At 39.1% G+C, this 19,680-nt stretch overlaps 1 protein-coding gene across 3 annotated transcripts in view; it reads right to left on the bottom strand.

Moving 5' to 3' along the window:
* The window catches only part of mapk1 (mitogen-activated protein kinase 1), a 91,829-nt gene that overhangs the window by 26,135 nt on the left and 46,014 nt on the right, over positions 1-19,680 (bottom strand). For all 3 annotated transcript variants that reach the window (XM_069933666.1, XM_069933667.1, XM_069933668.1), the window contains exon 4: positions 6,182-6,298. In XM_069933666.1, coding sequence (XP_069789767.1) covers positions 6,182-6,298 — 117 coding nt within the window. The remainder of the gene's footprint in view (positions 1-6,181; positions 6,299-19,680) is intronic.

The raw sequence follows: 19,680 nt of genomic DNA, 5'->3' as shown, positions 1-19,680 counted from the left end.
TGTCAGTCTGTCTAGAATTTGATACATTTGCAAAGGCATTGTGATTTTGCAAAGGGAGAACCATGCTGACGGCTGGAGAGGAAACAGCTCTTTGAAAGCAGCTCTTGTGGCCAGCCATATTTGTGAAATTCAGAGCAAAGCATGCTCTGTGAATGACTGGGCCTTTTCGGTGGATTGGCCTGTGCCAGGAGGGTTTGGAAGTAAACCCTCTAACAGTGAAGGTCACTTGGAGAGACCAGTGCCAGGGGGATGGAAGCTCCATGGAGGTTGCCCGGTTTGAGTCTCATCTACAAAAGGACCAGGAGCGTTATGATCACAGCTTGTGTGGATGGACATTTCTTCAAAGGCAACGCAAGGAGAATTCGTGAGTCTGTAGCAGCGACAACTCCCGTCTCCCCATCAGTTCAACATTAAATCTGGGCATCAAATTTCAAAAGCCTACACTGTCTATTGCTGTTCATCATGTGTGGTTAGTAACAGAACTATCAGACCCCATTCCATGCCAGCCACAGTGCAGAGGCAGAAAGGCCATGTAGTTGAGGGAACACAAGGCAGAGAAAACGGAGTGCTCTCTTATTTGATTCGAAAACACTCCATCTGAGAATGTTGAATGACCACAGGAACTGCTCACACTAACCATCCAAGACCCATATTCATGAAACAATGTTTGTGTAGATGAAATATTTCTATTGTCTGTCTGTATGTGTGCTATGTCTGGCTGTATGTCTGCGTGTTTTGCACCAAGGACTGGAGAATCCTGTTTCACAGGTTGTACTTGTACAATCACATGACAATAAATTCAATTTTGACTCATGCTCTGGACAACCTCATGCCACTGCAAGGTGTAGGCTAATCAAGGAGCCCGTGATTGCAGAATGCAGCCCAACATTAAATTTAACAGATTTAAAGCAAAGAATGGAGTCCCATCAAAACAATGACCACAATGGTCTAAACACTGAATATTCAGGCTGCTCGATACTGCATGCAAGCCAAAGTCACAGCGTGAACTCTTCAAACTGCTGGATTTTTACTTTCCACTGTCCAACATGGTTCTAATTTTTCTGTGAATGAGCAGGAAAGCCACACTCCAATTTTAATAGGTAGTAGAGGAAATTATGTGATCTGTGACTTCAGCTGCTGAGTCCAGACAAATGTTAATTGCTCTACAGAATAATACTGAGGCAGATTTCCCCTAGAAGTGATGTCTGGTGCGATCTATCCTGCGTAAACCACCTTAATATACTATGTACAAATAAAACACCTGCTCATGGGTTCATTCTCCAAGCTGTTGCAGTTCTGATTCTCAGAGGTGGAAGACTCATCTAGAATGCTGCAGGCTGCTAAAACTTACCATGTGCCTAGTTGCATAGGAAATGGAGCCATTATTTTTTTAAAAATATAGTCATTGTTATCTTTTCCCCCCTGAAGGTAGGAGGACAAGGACACAGCCCCATTCATTTGCAGCTTTCAGATAAACAGCCAAAAATATATCGTGATTTGGAGGTGTTCATGGTTTGCTTCACCCTGAAGGATGTGAGAGAGTGCAGTGGAAGGAACAAATTGCAAAACGTACATGTATTCCTTTGATATTCCTGGGCTGTTAAACAGTTCAGTTGTCTCTTTTTTTTTTAAAAAAAAGGGCTAGAATTACCAAACTGTTATTTTTGGGTCTGCTGCGAATTTGTATTTCTCAACACCTCCCAAACACCATTCGAATCACAAACGAGTGTAACCAGGAAACAAATCTGTTAAAATATTTAAAACTGTCGAGTACAAGTACTAAATATCTACTGAAATGATCAAACTAAAGATCCTTGGGAAATGAGTTTAGGAATTGAAGCGTCATGGGTGTGGACAGTCTCTGATACGACCTCCTTCACCTCCCAATTCTGGAAAAACACTTTCTAAATTAAATTCAATAAACTTGTACAGCCAGGAAGTCCTGAGCTTTGGCTGTCATAGGCAATCAAGACATCTTGGGGGTGGCATCACTTCATTGCATTCAGACACATTAAAATTATTTTAAACTCAATGTGGTAAAACTGCATTTCTGATAAAAGAATGTTTGCTGCTCAAAGCAACATGGGTTCAACCCCGACCCCTCATGCTGCCAACGTGCAGTTTGCAACTCTGGCTTCCCATGTGGATTTCCTTAGGGTGCTCTAGTTTCCTCTCACAGGTTGGTAAGTTAGTTGGCCAGTGCAAATCATCTCCAGTGCATAGGTGAGTGGTATTATCTTTATTAATAAATACACAAGCTAATTATACTTCCGAATATTTCAGCCCTGAGCGAAGCACAAACAAGAGCATACTATAAACTGCAAAATGCCTTAAAACGGAAGAAAATTGCTGGAAATGCAGTTAAGAGACTTTTAGTGGGGCCACTAAGAAATATGGAACCCATATGTCTTTCAGCTGCTGATTGGCAGGAGCACTAAATTTTAATTTATCATTTTTCCACTTAATAAGTCAAGCATTTATTTCTCTCCCTCTCCCTATTAAACACAGTTGCTGTCTCCAATCATCTCAATGGTTTGTTTTTGGGCTGAGGTGGGGTGTGGGGGTTGGTGTCAGTGGTGATCCACAGAGGAATGCTGTGTCCTGCAACAGGAACGTGCTGGGTATCATGCAAATTGTAGAGATTTTCACAAGGAAACAGCAAGTTCATTTGAATCAACAACAAAGAACAAGTCCTCAGTGCTTTGAATTAATTATAGTTATTCTCAACAACCAACAAGGCACGTAAATGATTAGGTTGGGGTTTCACTGACAGATGATGAGGCAAACATACAAAAGCAATATTTTAAAACTGTGGAGACTTGCTCACAACCATGCATTAGCCAAGACTGGCAGATTGAACAATGAGGCTGCAGAAGTTTAAAATACATTTCACCCATGGGCAAGTCGCCCAATTGGACAACTGTTGGAGAATTAATTTAGCCTAATTTCAATGTCTTTGACTCATGCCCAATCATCAGTCCAACAACCTTTTTGGTGTTGCAGCGTTCTTTCAGCACCTGCAGCTTCCTCATGCAACTATAAAGTTCTACATGGTTCTCCAAGGTTAAATCCTGACCCCCCACCACCTTGGATGCTGTTTAGTTTGTACATTTTCCCTGTGACTGTGTGGGTTCCTTTGGGATGTGGGCAGATGCATTCAGATGAGAGGAGTAGAATTCAGATGTGTTGGTAGGAATGCATGTAAATGGATGCTTCATGGGAAGCATGGTCTCACTCGGATTGAAGGGATTGTTTCTGTGCCACATCACTGACTTGCTTAGCATCTTTGAGTGACAAGTATCACCTAAACATGAAAAGGTGGTTTCAGAATGTTTTATAGAAAGTGGAGAGCCAGAGAGCTTTACAAAGAGAAGTTCTTGGCAATTGAAGCCAGGACCTTGACAACCAACCCTCACTTTGGCCTCCCTGCCCATCCTCAAAAGATGATGTAATCAACACAGGGGATCTGAATGTCATAAACCTAATGACCAATATGGTTGAGGGGAGGCAATCAAGTGAATTGAAAAAGGATGAAAATATTAAAACTGAGATGCTACTGGACCAGGAGCCAACTAAAGTTAGCAAGGATGAGTAATGAGGTACAGAATTTGCTATTTTTTTGATGAGATCATGTTGACAGAGGGTGAAATTCTGCAACCAAACCATAGAATTTTAATAAACCTAGAGATAACAAAGTTTTAAATGGGAATGTAATCAATGAACTTTATGATAAGGATCTTTTTTTTAAGTTGTGTTTTGGAGTTGGAAAAAGATGACCTTGGTAATTGTACAATTGCATAACAAGTCTATCTTGGGGTCACTGTGACACTCAGATTGAAAATGACCTTGTTTTGTTTCAAACAATTGTCAGGATGGGCTGGAGATGCCATAATTTTTTCCAATATTTACTCAGAACACATTTTTCTAATTGGTGTTAAGCATCAGACAATGTGATAATTGGTATGAAAGTATCCAGCAGGTCACCGTGAGGTAACTCGTAACAAAAGTCAAGAGCAGCATGTAGGTGAGTAATCAACAAGGCTAAATCCTTGAAAATAGCTGAAGTGATGCTGCATTCGCAGGAAGAGAATCCATTGCAACTGATGCCCTGTTTTTCGCTAGATTAATAAGAGCTTGGCCAATGTGAGGCCATTCAACTGGAGAAAGATGTATGGGAGAGGCAAGTCATCTTGTATGATGAAATACCCAGAAAAGGGCCCAAACAAAAACAAAAATATTTTATGAAGCAAATTAAACATTGTTCCAGCCAACTCCAGCAAAAAGCAACTGCAGGAGGATTTTTTTTTAAAATAATCCTTTCATACTCCTTCAGGAGAATGCAGAGCTACCAAACTGGTTCCTGAATAGGGGTATGCTGCAAGAAGAGAGAACAAAACTAGGATAGTTTCTGAGTATAGAATAATACTCAGAATAAGAGCTCACTGAAAATTTCAGGACTCAGGGAGGAAGATAAAGGAAGGATGTTTACATAGAAATTAGAGTGGGTCATCCAAGAGCAAAATCAAAATACATGTCACCATTTAGAAGTGGCAAATCTTTGCAATTCCCAGAGAGCTGTGGCAGCTTAGTCATGGAGTCAGAGATCAAAAGATGTCTGAACGTTAAGGAATTTAAATTCAATAGGGATAGTGATGGAGAATTGTGCTAATGCAGAAGATGAGCCAGGATCTTGATGAACAGTGGCCCAACTCTTGCTCTTAATTTTCTAGTGCTAAATGAAGGCTTTTATTTTAGGATTTTCTAAGTTACCAACCTACTCCCCTGACTACAGTTTTTCCTCAACATAATTCAGAGGACAAAATACCTAATACAGAATGGAGTTTTATCACATTTTCAACATCAGGGTCAAAACTCAAGTCTTGAGGAGAGGGGCAGCACAGTTGATGTGGCAGTTCATGAAATACCTTTACAGCACCAGAGATCTGGACTGGACCGGGGTTCGAATACCGCGTTGTCTGTAAGGAGTTTGTACATTCTCCCTGTGTCTGCTTGGGTTTTCTCCGGGTGCTTCAGTTTCCTCCCACCGTTCAAAATTTACCAGGGATGTTAGTTAATGGGGTGTAAATTGGGCAGCACAAATTTGTGGGCCGAAATGGCCTGTTACCATGCTGCATGTCTAAAAAATTTTTTTTAAATTAAATTTAAAATATTTAAGCTCGACACTGCTATATTCTGTAACCTGAAAAGTTCAGCTGTTTGGTTCATCTAAAGTTAGTTTCCCAAATTTCCCAAAACAACCAACTTTAGGTATAATACAAGAGAGTCAGAAAATAACTGCAAATGCTAGAAATCTGTAGTTAAAACACAAGTTGCTGCAAGAACTTAGCAAAGTCGCACAGCATCTATCAAAAGAGAAATAATAGTGTTGAAGACCTTTCACCAGAACTTCAATCTGAAATGTTAATGGTTTCCATTTCCACGTTTATCTGATTCAAAGTTTCTATTTTCTGAGTTTTAACCACAGGAGGAACATCCCTGCAAACTCTGGAGGATCCACAGTTGAACTGTTGTTAAACCAAGTTTCTAAAATGCATCATGTAACACCATGGCTATTCAAAACAAGGGTAGATTTTTTTTTTTTTTTTTTTTGCTTTCTGTGATCCAAGTCTAGCTTCAGAGTTTTAAGCAAACTATGGGAACATCATGAACATATTCATCAATGTATCGGAGGCAAGATTACTTTGCCACCAGGATCATTCAATCATTTTTAATAGAGACTTGGAAAGAAACAAACTCACACCAATACATTGCTCTCACCACTTAAGGTAACAAAGTACGATGATTGATAAAATCAATGGACTAAAAAAAAAGCACTCCCAATGAATTTCTGGACCAAACAAGTAGGAAGGCAGACTAACCCACTTTCATTCAGTCTCCAGATTTTCAAGTATACACAGATATACAGTTTGAATCATTAAAAAATGATACTCAATATATCTGGGTTTCAGAAGAAAATTACTACAAATACAGTGTTGCTGTAGAAGTACAACAGCCGAGTGGCACAGTCCTCATTTTTCAACTATGCATAACTCAGGAACTAAAGAAACAAAATCTGAAACACTTTTAGAGAGAAAACAAATCACAATTTACAGAACCTCTCAGCCTTGCACAAAGTCAACTCAGAGTTAAGATTAAAGACCAAAAGATCTGTAACGGTCACCTTGGAGTTGAGCATAATCTCAGGTGCTCGGTACCAACGGGTAGCAACATATTCTGTCAGGAACCCAGTATGATCATGGTCTGGATCAGCCACACGTGCCAATCCAAAGTCACAAATCTGTAATGGAGGAAAAATAGAATTTTTATTTATTTTTATATCTATATATATTTATATATACATATATTGCAGGATATTTCCCAATTCATGTACTGAAATGGAGCCCACATTTGATCCTGGACTTCCACTTCTTACATCTGAGCTACAAACATTGTGAGCAAGCTGGTATTGAATTTCATGCCAAAATAACAACTTAAAGGTTGAGTCAGTTTAAACTACCCAAACACTGCCTGTGGCAATTTATAGACATTTATATAGAATACACAATCATCTTTCCCCACCTCCTATTGAAATAGATACTTGATTTGATGGGCAGTGACAAGTGTGATGAAGGATATTATAGCTACTTCAAAGTTTTCAACATTAATTATGTCTGATATAATGCGCTGAGATGAAGCCAAGAAATCCAGAAGGCACACAGCTTTGCAGTCTGTTAGCTGATACAGTTTGTTCATTGATTGAGAAATTATTCTCAGACTGACAGCAAGTGAAGATGAAAATGCCCAAAGTACAGTGAAAATTATGCTGAATAGGCAGCTTGTGAGATTTCACTGACCTAGCTAATAGATCGGGCAATGTTAACTCACAGACAAAGCAACATCTGATGTCCTAAACAAGCACAACAATATTCTAGAAATGGTCTTACAGAAACCTGACAATACTAATGCAGTGGCAATACAGACTACCAACTTAAAAGGAAATATCGCGACGTTTGAGCCTGTGCCATGCCAAAAAACAACCCAATTTATTTATTCCATTAGTAGGAATGTCAAGGGATGAATTTAGTATCATTGCTGTGTCTCTGTTTTACTGTTTAGCTAGCAACCAAGTTATATTGAACTTCCATTTTAATGTCAAGTTCATAACCTTTTATAAAAGAACTTCTTTCACTCCTCATACAGGTCAAGTACTCCTTATCCAAAGATCCGAAAACTGAAAAGAAACAGATTTTTTTAGCGCCGACATGAAAACAGAATCAAACTTTAACTTATCTCTATACTGAACTAACCCAAATTAACCCCCTTCTAATTCTAAGCGCTCATGTATGTAATAGGTGTGTAAATTTAAGAAAAGTTCTTTGGTTCACAGTTCAATCTCACTTCTCCTTCTTCCAAGTTCTCTGGTAGCAGGCAATTCTTATACTGTGCACAGAATTTAACATGTATAAAGTTCACCAAGCTTCGGTGCTTGAAAGGTAAATGTTTACCACTCAGGAAGGTTCTTGTAGTGTTTGCATAGAGAGATTTGTTGTTCCAGGATTTCCACAACTGAGGTACCACTATTAGTCACCTCAATGTCTCGCTGATGAAACTTGCCCCATCAGGGTTCTCCAGATGGTAACCTCTTTCTTTCAGGCCACCAGACTTCCTTTTGTTCCTCTTATTCCAAGAGAAACATCGGACAGATAGCACTTCCAGCCATCCAATGCTCTGGGGCTTCTCATCAGTTTCAATCAGCTCTTCCTGGCTTGTACAGTTCAGCTGCTTTTCAGTGTCTCCCATACACTAGCTGGGAGAGCTTGTTAACTTTTCTCTGTCTCTCTCTCTCTCACTCCAACTGCCAGAAAGCCCATGTGACACTTGCAAAACCCCCACCTTCTCCAGCAAACAACAGGAGTTCTTCTCCTTGGTCAAGATGTTGTCTTAGATAAACAAAACCCAGGAGTGACCTTTCTGTGAGTACTCTAAGTACTTTTTAACAGCCAGTTTGTCTCCTACAAACAATGGTCTTTCATTTCATGTCATTTCAATTAGCACTTACTTGTGAAATGTGCATCACCTTCTCCAGAGATCCTGCAATGTTATTGATTATGAATTCTTCAGTCTTTCAAATAAGATCTGTTTTAAAATGTGTGTATGTATAATCTACTGTAATCTTACCAAAATTCCTCCCAATATTTATCCATTACCCTACTCCATCATGATCCATACCACTTTAAGCACATGACCATTGGGCAACATCTAATGAATCTGGCATTAAACAATCCACAAGTATCAGAGCAGCTGGATTCAGCACTGGATTTGCATGATCAATGTCAGCTTGTCCTTAAATGATGCATGGTCTAAAGTTTGTTTGCTAATACACAATTCCTGCAGGAAATATACAAAATGCAACAAACTATTCATAGACTTGTTTTGAAGACTCAAACAAAGGTGGGGGTGGGTACAGAATATGAAAATTTCACCTCTTAAAAAGCAACCCTGCATTAGAATATTAATAATCTTTGGTTATTAATAATCAGAGAAATACTTTCCATTAAGATTCTGACATCCAGAAAAAAAGTCTCCATATCCAAAACCTGAGGAACTCCGAGGAAACAGTCTGACAAATTACTTTCTAAAATTTATTGGGGGTTCCAAGAAAATTTAAAAAATACTGTAGATGTAAACTTGATCAACAGAATACGTAACAACTAAAGTGGAAATGTCATGGGGTTACTGAATTGGAAGATAACAGATGCTAGCAAAATAGATTTCTATGGAACTCTATTCATTCAGGAGGGAGAGCTAGTGGAGATCATTAATTAGCAAATGAAATCTGGTCTTGAAACTGTGTCCCGTTTAAAATATTTGATTAATAACAGTACATCACAAAGTGGAATAGCATGAAGGTAATTTTCAGTAGTAGCCACTAACCATCATAGAACATCATTAGCGTGACAACAGTTTTGTCAAGCATCTCTCTATCTGCTCTCTCCACAGAAGCCATCTTGAGCTCCCAGTTACAAGCTAATTCCCTTCCCCATTTTAACCAGTCAATCAACTTCTTCCACAACCAGGGCAAGGCCCAACAAAAAGCAAGTGGGAAAAGTACCTTGCATTCCACGTGGGTGGTCTACAACTCAACAGCACTGACACTGAATTATCCAATTTCAAGTAACCCACTTTCCTTTTCCTCTCGCCTTCTGGCCCACCCAGGTCCTCTCTCTCACACCAGTCTTTTCAACCACCCCAGTTTCTTTCCACTCTCCAATCTGGTTCCATCTCCCATAAAGGGAACTCAATTAGATGCTTTTCCCACCTCCCCCCAAAAAAACCTTCCCCAACTGTTTACCAACTGGAGCACACAAGGAGACTAGTTGCATTTAAAATTCCCCAGTGACACAATAAAAGCAGAAATGCTGCAATTTAAAGATGCGATGAGGTTAGAAGGTCACAAGACCAAAGAGCTCAATTTTAGCTTCAATGATGCAAACATCAGTACTGTACTTGGAAACCATTTCAATTTCCCTTTCACAGCTGGCCAAAATTTGCAAAACAAAGCACAGTTCAACCCAAGACTCATAACCAGCTTTAATTTAGGGGCAAGTTGAGCAGAAAAACTAGTGGCTCCCATCAAAAAAAAAGTTTAACCATTTCAACTGCAATAAAACTGCATGTGCAAGATTCTTTTTACAAATATTTCACAACTTATCATTCAAAGGTAATCGTTAATGTATGTCACTGATAAAAAAAACTAGTGCCTCAAAGTATCCCAAAAATTTCAAAGATTTAGTCCAACTACAATTTATAACAATAATGTTTGAAATTTAAGGAATTACTTCTGAGGTTATAGGCTGGATCTCTCATATAAATCATTAATCACCACCATTTTTGAATGTCATATCCAAATTAACTGGAAACTATTCCTACCTCAAAGATCATACAGACAACTATGGATCAAACTATATTCAAAATACATAACATTTTTATGTCCCACCATGGAGCCAACCTGACTTCAGGTGAACGTAGATGATGAATACAGTGTTTCAGTTATAACCTGTTAAGGTAGTGAACAATATTTCCCAAGCACAGTGAGGTCTTCAATATAATATAATTTTCACTCCAGTTCAAACTCAGAAGTGATCGTTGAAAAAATTAAGTAGCAAGGGGTTAGCACAGAGCTAGTTACCTTTATTTTCAAGTTCAATTTCATGTTTATTTATCATCCGATCTACAACCTGATGAAACAACGTTCTCTAGTCCATGGTGCAAAATAGTGCAAACACAGACAGACAATGATACACATACACAAGAACCTATAGATACATTATCAATATTATTAGTAATAGTGGAGTCAAAGGGAATTGTTTTAGCAGTTCAACAGTCTCACTGCCCGTGGGAAGAAGCTGTTCCTCAGGCTCTAATATTTCTGTATCTATTCCGACTAGAGTAGCTGGAAGATGCTGTGTACAGGGTTGTAGGAGTCAAAGATTTTGCAAGTCCTCTTTAAACAATTATCCTGGTAAATTACATTGATGGGCCGGGGGATGGGGGGAGGGGAGGGGGAAGGGGAAAAAAGGTCCCTGATGATCCTCTCTGCCGCTGTGGATTGACCTTGGATTCCCATGCTCAACAGCAACCATACTACACTGTGATGCAGTTGGCTAGGATACTCTCGATGGAGCTCCTGTAGAAAGTTGACTGAATGGTGCCCGGTAGCCTTGCCCACCTCAGCCTTCAAAAGGAAGTGGAGTCATTGTTGTGCCTTTCTGACAAGCGAGGAGATGTGTGTCCAGGATAGGTCACTTTAGTGGACTTCAAGGATCTTGGAGCTCTCCACTACTGAGCTATTAATGTGCAGTGAAAGCAGGTCATCCCTGATCCTCCTGAAGATTTCACCAAATTCTTCACAATGAACAGCTCTATCTGCGATTCAATATGTCATTCCACGAAAGGTAACCCAGTCCAAAGGATATTAAGACTATATTTCTCTAATTTCTGAATTTGATTCTATAGCTTATACGATGCCCATCACATTAAATTCTTGTTCCTCTTTCAATAGTTAACACAAGCCAGTTCACAGAACTATTACAGCAATAAAATAGCTCAAGGACTCCGCATAAACTCTGAACGTCATTGAAATGTACTGGACTATGGTGGATATCAAAAATACATCATTTCCAGATAAAGAGCTCAGAATCAATAGCTATGGGGCTTCATGGTATGTTTGACATTCAGGAGGGTTTTGTTTTCAAGAGAGGAATGATCAACAGTTAACAATAAACAATCTGGAGTCACATAGGCCATACATGATAGATTGCTGATCATCTCCCCAATGGATGTTAGTGATCAAAATAATATTTTTTTCTAAAATCCATGTGGTAATTTTAGTTACTTTACTGATACTGGATTTTCCTTCTAGATTTATTTAATTACTTGAATTTAAATCTCCAGTTGCTGTGGTGGATTAAGATTATATATCTAGATTAATGCCCCCAGATGTTAGCTAGTGATTTAATCACTATGCCAGCATATCCTCGACTAAAATGAAGAAGGAATTCTTAGGCTATAAATCATTAGAATTATCCATCCAGGGAATTTGAAATTCAGTACTGGGTCCACATCACTAAATGATACTGGCCAAAGACAATTTAGAATTCTGTATGAGAATCAAGGACTGTATTTTTAAAAAAAACATTAGCAAGAATTATTACTAATGCTGTCATACAATTTAATTTGGTCACCAGTTGGATGGCTTGAAATGTTCACTTTAATACAAAAGTATTAAGAATAAAGGCAATTAACTTGAGTATAGATCAGTACATGAATTACGATGTTGTGGCTATTACAGACTTGGCTATTGCATGGGCAGGATTGACTGCTTGATGCTCTGGGGTTTCGATGTTTCAAAAGGGATGTGGCAGAAGGTAAAAGAGGTGGAGGGAGTGCCATTGCTAAACAGGTATAGCATCATAGCTGCATAAAGGAAGGATGTCTACTGAGTAAAAGTGGGTGGCAGTCAGAAACAGAAAGTGAGCAATCTCTCTATTGGGAATATATATCCAAATAGCCACTGAGCAGTTAAGTGGGCAGTTTTTGGAAAGGTGCAAATATAAGTGTTGTCATCATGGGCAACTTCAACTTGCCCAATATCGATGGGCACCTCCTTACTGTAAAAGGCTAAGATGGGGTTGAATTTGAAGAGAGGCTATAATGGCAGGGACTTCTCAGTGGATAATCATTTAGAAGATGGCAATAACTACCTAACCTTTAACAGAGCCATGGACAAGCTGAGTAGTAGACGACTTGGGGAAATATTTAATTGGACAGCTAATTACAATGGTATTATGCACAATCTTGGGAGTGTTAATTGGCACACATGTTCAGATGTGCAGCAGAAACGTGGGATTATTTAGGGACCACTTTCACGGGGTTCTGAATAAACTGGTTCCACTGATATAGGGAAAGGAACCATGGTTAATAAGAGGTGGCGCATTTAATCAAGAGGATGAAGGAACCATTTTTAAGATTTAGAAAGAAAGTCAGGCACAGCTCTTGAGAATGAAGGTCAGAAGGGAGGAACTCAAGAAAGGACTTTGGAGCACTAGATGGGAACACGAGAAGGCTTTGTGACAGAGTATATAGAGGTGTTTGGGAGATAAATTGGGAAAGGTTAGTTAGAGCAGGTCACACAGACATTTTAAAACAGTTTTTGCAGGAACTTTTGCAACAGGACTCAGAGATATGATGGACTGATTTGCAAAAGGCAACAAATGGAACAACAGGCAGTAGCAGCTTTGTCTGGAAAGAAGCATTTATTGTCTGGAAGGTCATGTGATCTTTGCAGGCAGAGGAGAAAAAGAGGCTTTACTCTCAGAGTTGGGGGGAGAGAGAGAGAGAGAGAAGGGGGGGAACACAAGCTGGCAAGCTTTGGAAGACGGTCTGGTCAAAGGAGAGGACTAGCTGTCCGGTGTTTCCCTTGGAATAGAAGAAACAGAAAGGAACTTCGTGGTAACCTGAAAGAAGGAGGCAAGTTTCGTCAGCAAGACACTGGAGTGGCTGATTAAAAAGGAACCAGTTGTGGATGTCTCTCTGAAAACCAACAAGAACCCTCCTGAGTGGTAACCATTTACCTGTTAAGCACCAAAGCATGGTGAACTTTATTAATGTCAACTTCTGTGCACAGTATAAGCATTGCCTGCAACCAGTGAGATTGGACTGTGAACCACAGAACTTTGCTTAACTCACACACATTACAGACATGTGCGCTTAGAATTAAGTTAAGTGAGTCAATAGAGATAAGTTAAAGTTTGATTCTATTTTCATGTTCAAAGATAATTAAAAGCAACTTCTGTTTATGTAATCGTTTGACGTGGTGCATATCTATTGCTGCTGGGTTTTGGGGTCCTCTGGACTCGTAACAGCCTTGACAAATTGGACCAAAGAAAACCCCAAGGCATTCTACACATACATCAAGAACAGAAGAATGATTGGAGTGAGGGTAGAACCACTCAGTGATACAAGGGGAAACGCGCCTGGAGGCAGCAGGAGGTAGGGGAGGTCTTTAATGAATACTTTGTTTCACTGTTTACCAGAATGGAAGGTCAGCGTAGAACAGGCTAACGTGCTGGAGCATGTCATGGTTGAGAGGGACTTAGTGTTGGAACTTCTGAAAAACATTAGGATAAATAAATTCCTACGACTGCATGGATGCACTCTAGGTTACCACGAGAAGAGAGAGAGGAGCGATTGCTGGGCCATTAATTATGATCTTTGCATCCTCCCTGGTCACAGGTGAAGCACCAAATGATTGGAGGATGTCAAATGTTGTTTTGTTGTTCAAGAAAGGTAATAAGGTTAACTCTGGGGATTAGAGACCAGTGAGTCTTACAACAGCAAACTATTGAAGAAGATTCTTAGGAACAGAATTTACAAGCATTTGGAAAGGCATAGTCTTATTAGGGATGGTTTGCGTGGCTTTGTGAAGGGCACGCAATGTCTCCAGCCTAATTGAGTTTTGAGGTGACAAAACAACTTGATGAAGGTAGAATAATGGATGTGGTGTAAGGCACCTGACAAGGTTTCCCAGGGTATGCTCATCCAGAAAGTCATGAAGCACTGGAATCATGTTTGTGTGGATTCAAAATTGGCTTGTCCTGGGGCATATTCTTCCTGGAGGTCGGCAACTAGTGGTGCTCCACAGGGATCTGATCTAGGACCCCTGCTCCCTGTGATTTTTATAAATGTCTTGGATGAAGTAGAAGGGTAGGTTAATAAGTTTGCAGATGACACAAAGGTTGGAGGTGATGGTTAGTGTAATGGGATACAGAAAGGATGCAGAGTTGGGGGAGAAATAGCAGATGAAATTCAATTTGGAAAAGTGTGTTGTTATACAAATTGTTGTTATACAATTTGGAAAATTCATTCTTGAAGGTGGAATACAAGATTAATGGCAGGATCCTTAGCAGTGTGGAGGAACAGAGGGATCTTCAGCTCCAAGTCCCTCAAAGGTGCCACATGTCAATAAGCGGTTAAGAAGGCACATGGTGTGCTGGCCTTCATTAACCAGGCTTGAATTTAAGACCAAGGTAATGTTGCAGCTCAAAATTCTGGTTAGACCTCATTTAGAGTATTTTGTTCTCTCCTAGTCACAAGGAGGATGTGGAAGCTTTTGAGAAGTTACAGAGATATACCAGGATGCCACATGGATGAGAGAATGTCTTATGGGGAAAATAAGTGAGCTAGGCCTTTTCTCCTTGAAGCGACAGAGGTTTATAGGTGACTTTCAGACACTGTCAGTGTATATACACATGACATCACATATAACCCTGAGATTCCTTTTTTCCTGTAGGTGAGGTGTGTATGATGATAGGAGGCATAAATAGAGTGGTCAGTCAGCACCTTTCTCCCAGGACAGCAATGGACAATGATCGTGGACATCAATTTAAGGCTAGTGAGGCAAAGCTTAGGGAAGGGGCCAGAGGCTTTTTTTTTTTTTTAAAAAAAAAGGCATCAGACACATTTTTTAAAGTGTTGGGTGCCTGGAATATTTTAAATATCTTGAGTTTTTTTTCCTTAAATTGACAAATAAAGCCGACTACTATCTACTACTAAATTAATAAACCAAATTTGGAAACACTCAAGTCATAGAAACATAGAAGATAGGAGCAGGAGTAGGTCATTCGGCCCTTCGAACCTGCTCCGTCATTCAATGAGATCATGGCTAATCTTAAAGTTCAGTACCCTGTCCCTGCCTTCTCTCCATAACCCCTAATTCCCTTATACTGTGGGTTCTGTGGAGAGAGTTAATGTTTCAGGCGAAAGACCATTCAGAATTGAAAGGCAGGAATTAAAACACATTTTAAATTGAATAGAAGGGTAAGAGCAAAGGGAAAAATACAATTTTTGAATGGACCAAATTTCATTAGGTTACAGAGTTATAAATTTAAACTTGAAATATTGGATCACGAGGATGCTTCGATCTTAAAGAATCTACCTTAACTTTCTGAGTTAAGGATTGTACCTGTGGCTGCCTTAAGAATTCAAGATGGATCCCTCACAAGTGTGCAATTTTTTTTTTTTTTTTTTTAAAAGTATTAATTTTTTTACCCCAATGTTAGCATGATCAAAACAAATAAATATTTTGCTTTGTTTAAACTATTTCTATTAATCACAATCAATTGACAGTACTAATTATTTCTTCTGCATACCTTTAACACCACCGAGCTCTACATTTTGAAACTGTAAATCTGTAATGTTTATCATTTAACAATCCAAAATAACATGACTATCATAAAGGGAATTCAAGTATGACAGCCTTGAGATAAATTCACTTGATCTGAGTGAACAAGTTATTTCCCAACTTTAATTAAATTTTATTTAAGAATACCAAGCTGTGATTATTGTGGTTATTTTAAATAAGAATCTGATAGGTCAGAGTTTCAAGATGACTAACACAGATGAAGCTTCAAATTTAATACCATGAATAATTTGCTCAAAATTAGTGTGCAGGTTAATCTCAAGATGATAGACAATGAATTGACAACAAAAGCTAGGCGAGATAAAGGGATACTCTTTTCCATTAGCCAGAGCACAAAGAGTTATATTACAAATTTATAAATATTGGTTAGGCTATAGCATTGTGTCATCACTCTACAGGAACAATATGACTTCAGTGGCGAAGGTAGAAGGTGTGGATCAAATATGCGGGGTGTGCACCCAGAAATTGGATAAGATAAAGCATTACAGTTATGAGAGACTGGATAAGCTAGGTTTATGGGGGAGGGGGGGGGGTGGGGGGAAAGAAATTGAGGTACACAATATTATGAAGGGCATAATAAGAGTAGACAGTAGCATAATAAGAACAACATGACTTATAGAGGTCATCCGAGGAATTTTTGAGAGGACAGTTGAAATCTAGAAAGCACTGTCTGACTGCGAGGTGGAAACAGGTACTCTCACAATATTTTAATCAACCAGACATACACTCAAATCAAGGTATAGAAGAATGTGGACCAAGTACTGGTAAAAGGAATCATAATTGGAGACTTCTCAGCATTGACTGAACCAAAGGGGCTCTTTCTGTGCTGCACGACAAATGCACAATTCAAACTCAGTCATTGGACTTAAAAGCACAGTGATCAGTCTTGGAAAGAATTGTTAAAATGCATTAAAATTTGCATAACACTAAAAGTAGAGAAATAAAAAGGCCTGATTACAATCAGATACAATGCATTAAACTCCATTATTTGTTGAAAATGGAATTTTACTCTTCAACAGTGCACTTTCACATCTCATTTACACCCACTGTGTACCTGGAAAGCTGTGGTGGTGATTATTTGTCCAAATTGAACTAGTGTAGTTCTTTGAAAAGGAATAATTATTCCTGATTGGTTTTCCTCCATTGTATTGAAATAATTTCTAATTTTATGCTTGATATTATTGAATTGCCTTTCACTACACGATGACACTGGATCCTAGATGATAATAGCTAATACTGCTATGGGTTTTATTGCCCTATTTACCAATGTTGGAATTTTTTTTTCCCCCATCATTTGCTTCCAAAATCAATTTTGAAGACACAAATCACCCTGAATCCTCCTCTGGTCTAAACATACCAATCCAGTCTCTCTTCATCTCACCAAACCCTTGCCCAACCACGCTCCCCCCCCCCCCCCACCCCCCCCCCCAAATCCCACTCCAGTTAGTTCTCTGTATCGGTCAGATGGTTTTCCCATCCTTTAAGATGTACTGCCAGAATTAACCTCTGTACACCAGTCTCCTCTTGATGTCTGTTATATCATCACTGTTTATTGTACTTTAGTTTCAAATCACATGCAAAGTTATGCTGGATATGCAGTGTGTTAAGGCTCACAAACAGTGAAGAGATTTCATAAATCACCAATTTTTTTTTTTAAATACAGGTGTGCCATGGAGAGCTTTCGGACTAATAAATATCATTGTCAGGTAGGGAAGTGCCACTGAACAAAACAATAACTATAGTTGTGACCTGAACCAGCACAATCACGGCACCAGTCTTCATTCCATCGAGGACCTCTATAAGAGGTGGTGTCTTAAGAAAGAAGCCTCTATCCTCAAGGACCCCCACTGCCCTCTTCACTCGACTACCATCCGGGAGGAAAAAGGTACAGGAGCCTGAAGATGAGCATTCAGCAGCACAAGGACCGCTTCTTCCCCTCTGCCATCAGATTTCTGAACCAGAATCAGTATTTATCGTCACTATAGTGCAAGCATTCATATTATGAACCATCTTACATTACTATATAAAAAAATAAAAGTGCATGAAAAGTAAGAGTGTCTTGTTCATTGATTATTCAGGGATCTGATTCAGGAATGAACCACAGACACTACCTTACTTTCTCTTATTTTTTTATTACGCTATTTTTAATATGCAAATTTATAGCAATATTTGCACTGAAATGCTGCCACAAAACAAACTTCGTGACATGTTCACAACAATAAATTCTGATCCAATCCCAGGTCATTATAACATCAAAAAGAACATTGATCAAGACCAACTCCACTCAAGCAAATGTCCCTCCACTCTGTAAAGCAACCATTCATCTATACATTCTGATTTGTTCATTTATCAATTTTATACTATTCTATACAGCTACTGCCTCATATCAAAGATTTAAGTACATCTATTTTCATATTCAATTTCTTAACCATCTCCTTTAGTCTGACATTATCTCCTTCAGTGAAGAGGTATGTTAACAATTAATACTAAATAAATGCTTTTCCAATTCTTTCTCAACAACACACATTTGCCTTACCATGATCAGGTTTTAGGTCTCATCAACATCATCTTCTTTTGATCATCAGCTATGTCTTTTCTGGAATTTGATTCTTCTCATTTCTTCTGAATGGTGAACCCTGATATTTGTCATGAGCCCTGCTCTTTCTTTTGTATTTTGAACCACTGAAATAGTCTTTTGAACACATTTCCATTCCTTTCTCCTCCTCCCTGGTGCACACTGCTCCCCCCCCCCCCCCCCCCACCAGCCTTGGAAAATTATTAAGCTTGTAAACAATTGCTTCCAAACCACACGATTCAGATTCCTTTGGAACACCATTAAATTAAGGCTCCTCCATTCACATTTAAGCTTTCTAGTCCTTTTTCCACCTCACTAAAATTATGAATGTTGTGAAGTTGTCTCAAACAGTCTTGCAATAAAAAATACTGCACTTCATTCATCATAATGAGATTTAGTGCCACTCACAAGGTGGGTTGGAATTTTTTTTAATAATTTTTAGAAATTTCACCCATCATACTCCTCCCTTTTTTGCCATTCACAGTTTTATTTCCCCAAACTGGAGAGTAAATAAAGGTTCCACCATCATCTTTCAATTTTTCTGATACATGCTCTTCTTTCTTACATTTGATAGCCTAATGCCTGACCTTCTTACTGGGGTCCTGTAAATTTTACATGGATCCTTGTTATCATATTAGATCAATAATACCAGCTCTTTCCCAAAATCCAAACACATCCAGGAATAAAATGTAAACACAAGATGGGCTTTTGTTACTGTCTCAAATCCAAAACTCTGAAAATCTGTAATCAGATTGTTCCAAAATTCCCATCCGATTCATTGCTTTGTTTCCCCCCCTATTATTACCAGGGCCTCTGTCCGGCACCCTCTTATGCTCGTGGGGGCCTCCATTTCCCACAACCTCCTTTTGCTCACCACAGCCCCAGTTTCTCACACTGCCTTTACAATAACCAGGGTCCTGCTTCCTCATGTTTTTTTTAAGAAAACCTCATCCAGTTCACTGGAAATTTTAATCTCCAACTTTGGTGTGAATTAAATTGTGTTGAATATTAAGAAACAAGAGCAAATAGTCCAGAAACCTGCCAGTCTGACACCTTAGTCGCAAAAGTGCCAAATTCTCCATTTTATTTTCGCAATTTGTGCCTATAGCTCATGCTGAACCCATAAACTGCTCTAGACTGATCCTTGTCAACTTCATCTTAGTAACTTCCCCAACAGCACTATTTCATAACTGCTCAACTCCAAAGCTTCACCTGTCCCGATATTAATCCCTTTTACTTCCCTTTGCTGGGTAGTTATCCATTAACTAACTCCCACCACTATTCCCTCTCCAAAATCTACCACCAACCCTGGTTAAACACAAAAAGCAACAAAATCATTCTATTG

The sequence above is a fragment of the Narcine bancroftii genome, chromosome 4 (genome assembly GCF_036971445.1).
Source record: "Narcine bancroftii isolate sNarBan1 chromosome 4, sNarBan1.hap1, whole genome shotgun sequence".
Classification (NCBI taxonomy): Eukaryota; Metazoa; Chordata; class Chondrichthyes; order Torpediniformes; family Narcinidae; genus Narcine; species Narcine bancroftii.
The sequence above is the reverse complement of the archived record's forward strand: the minus strand, read 5'-3'. Positions and strand labels throughout refer to the sequence as shown.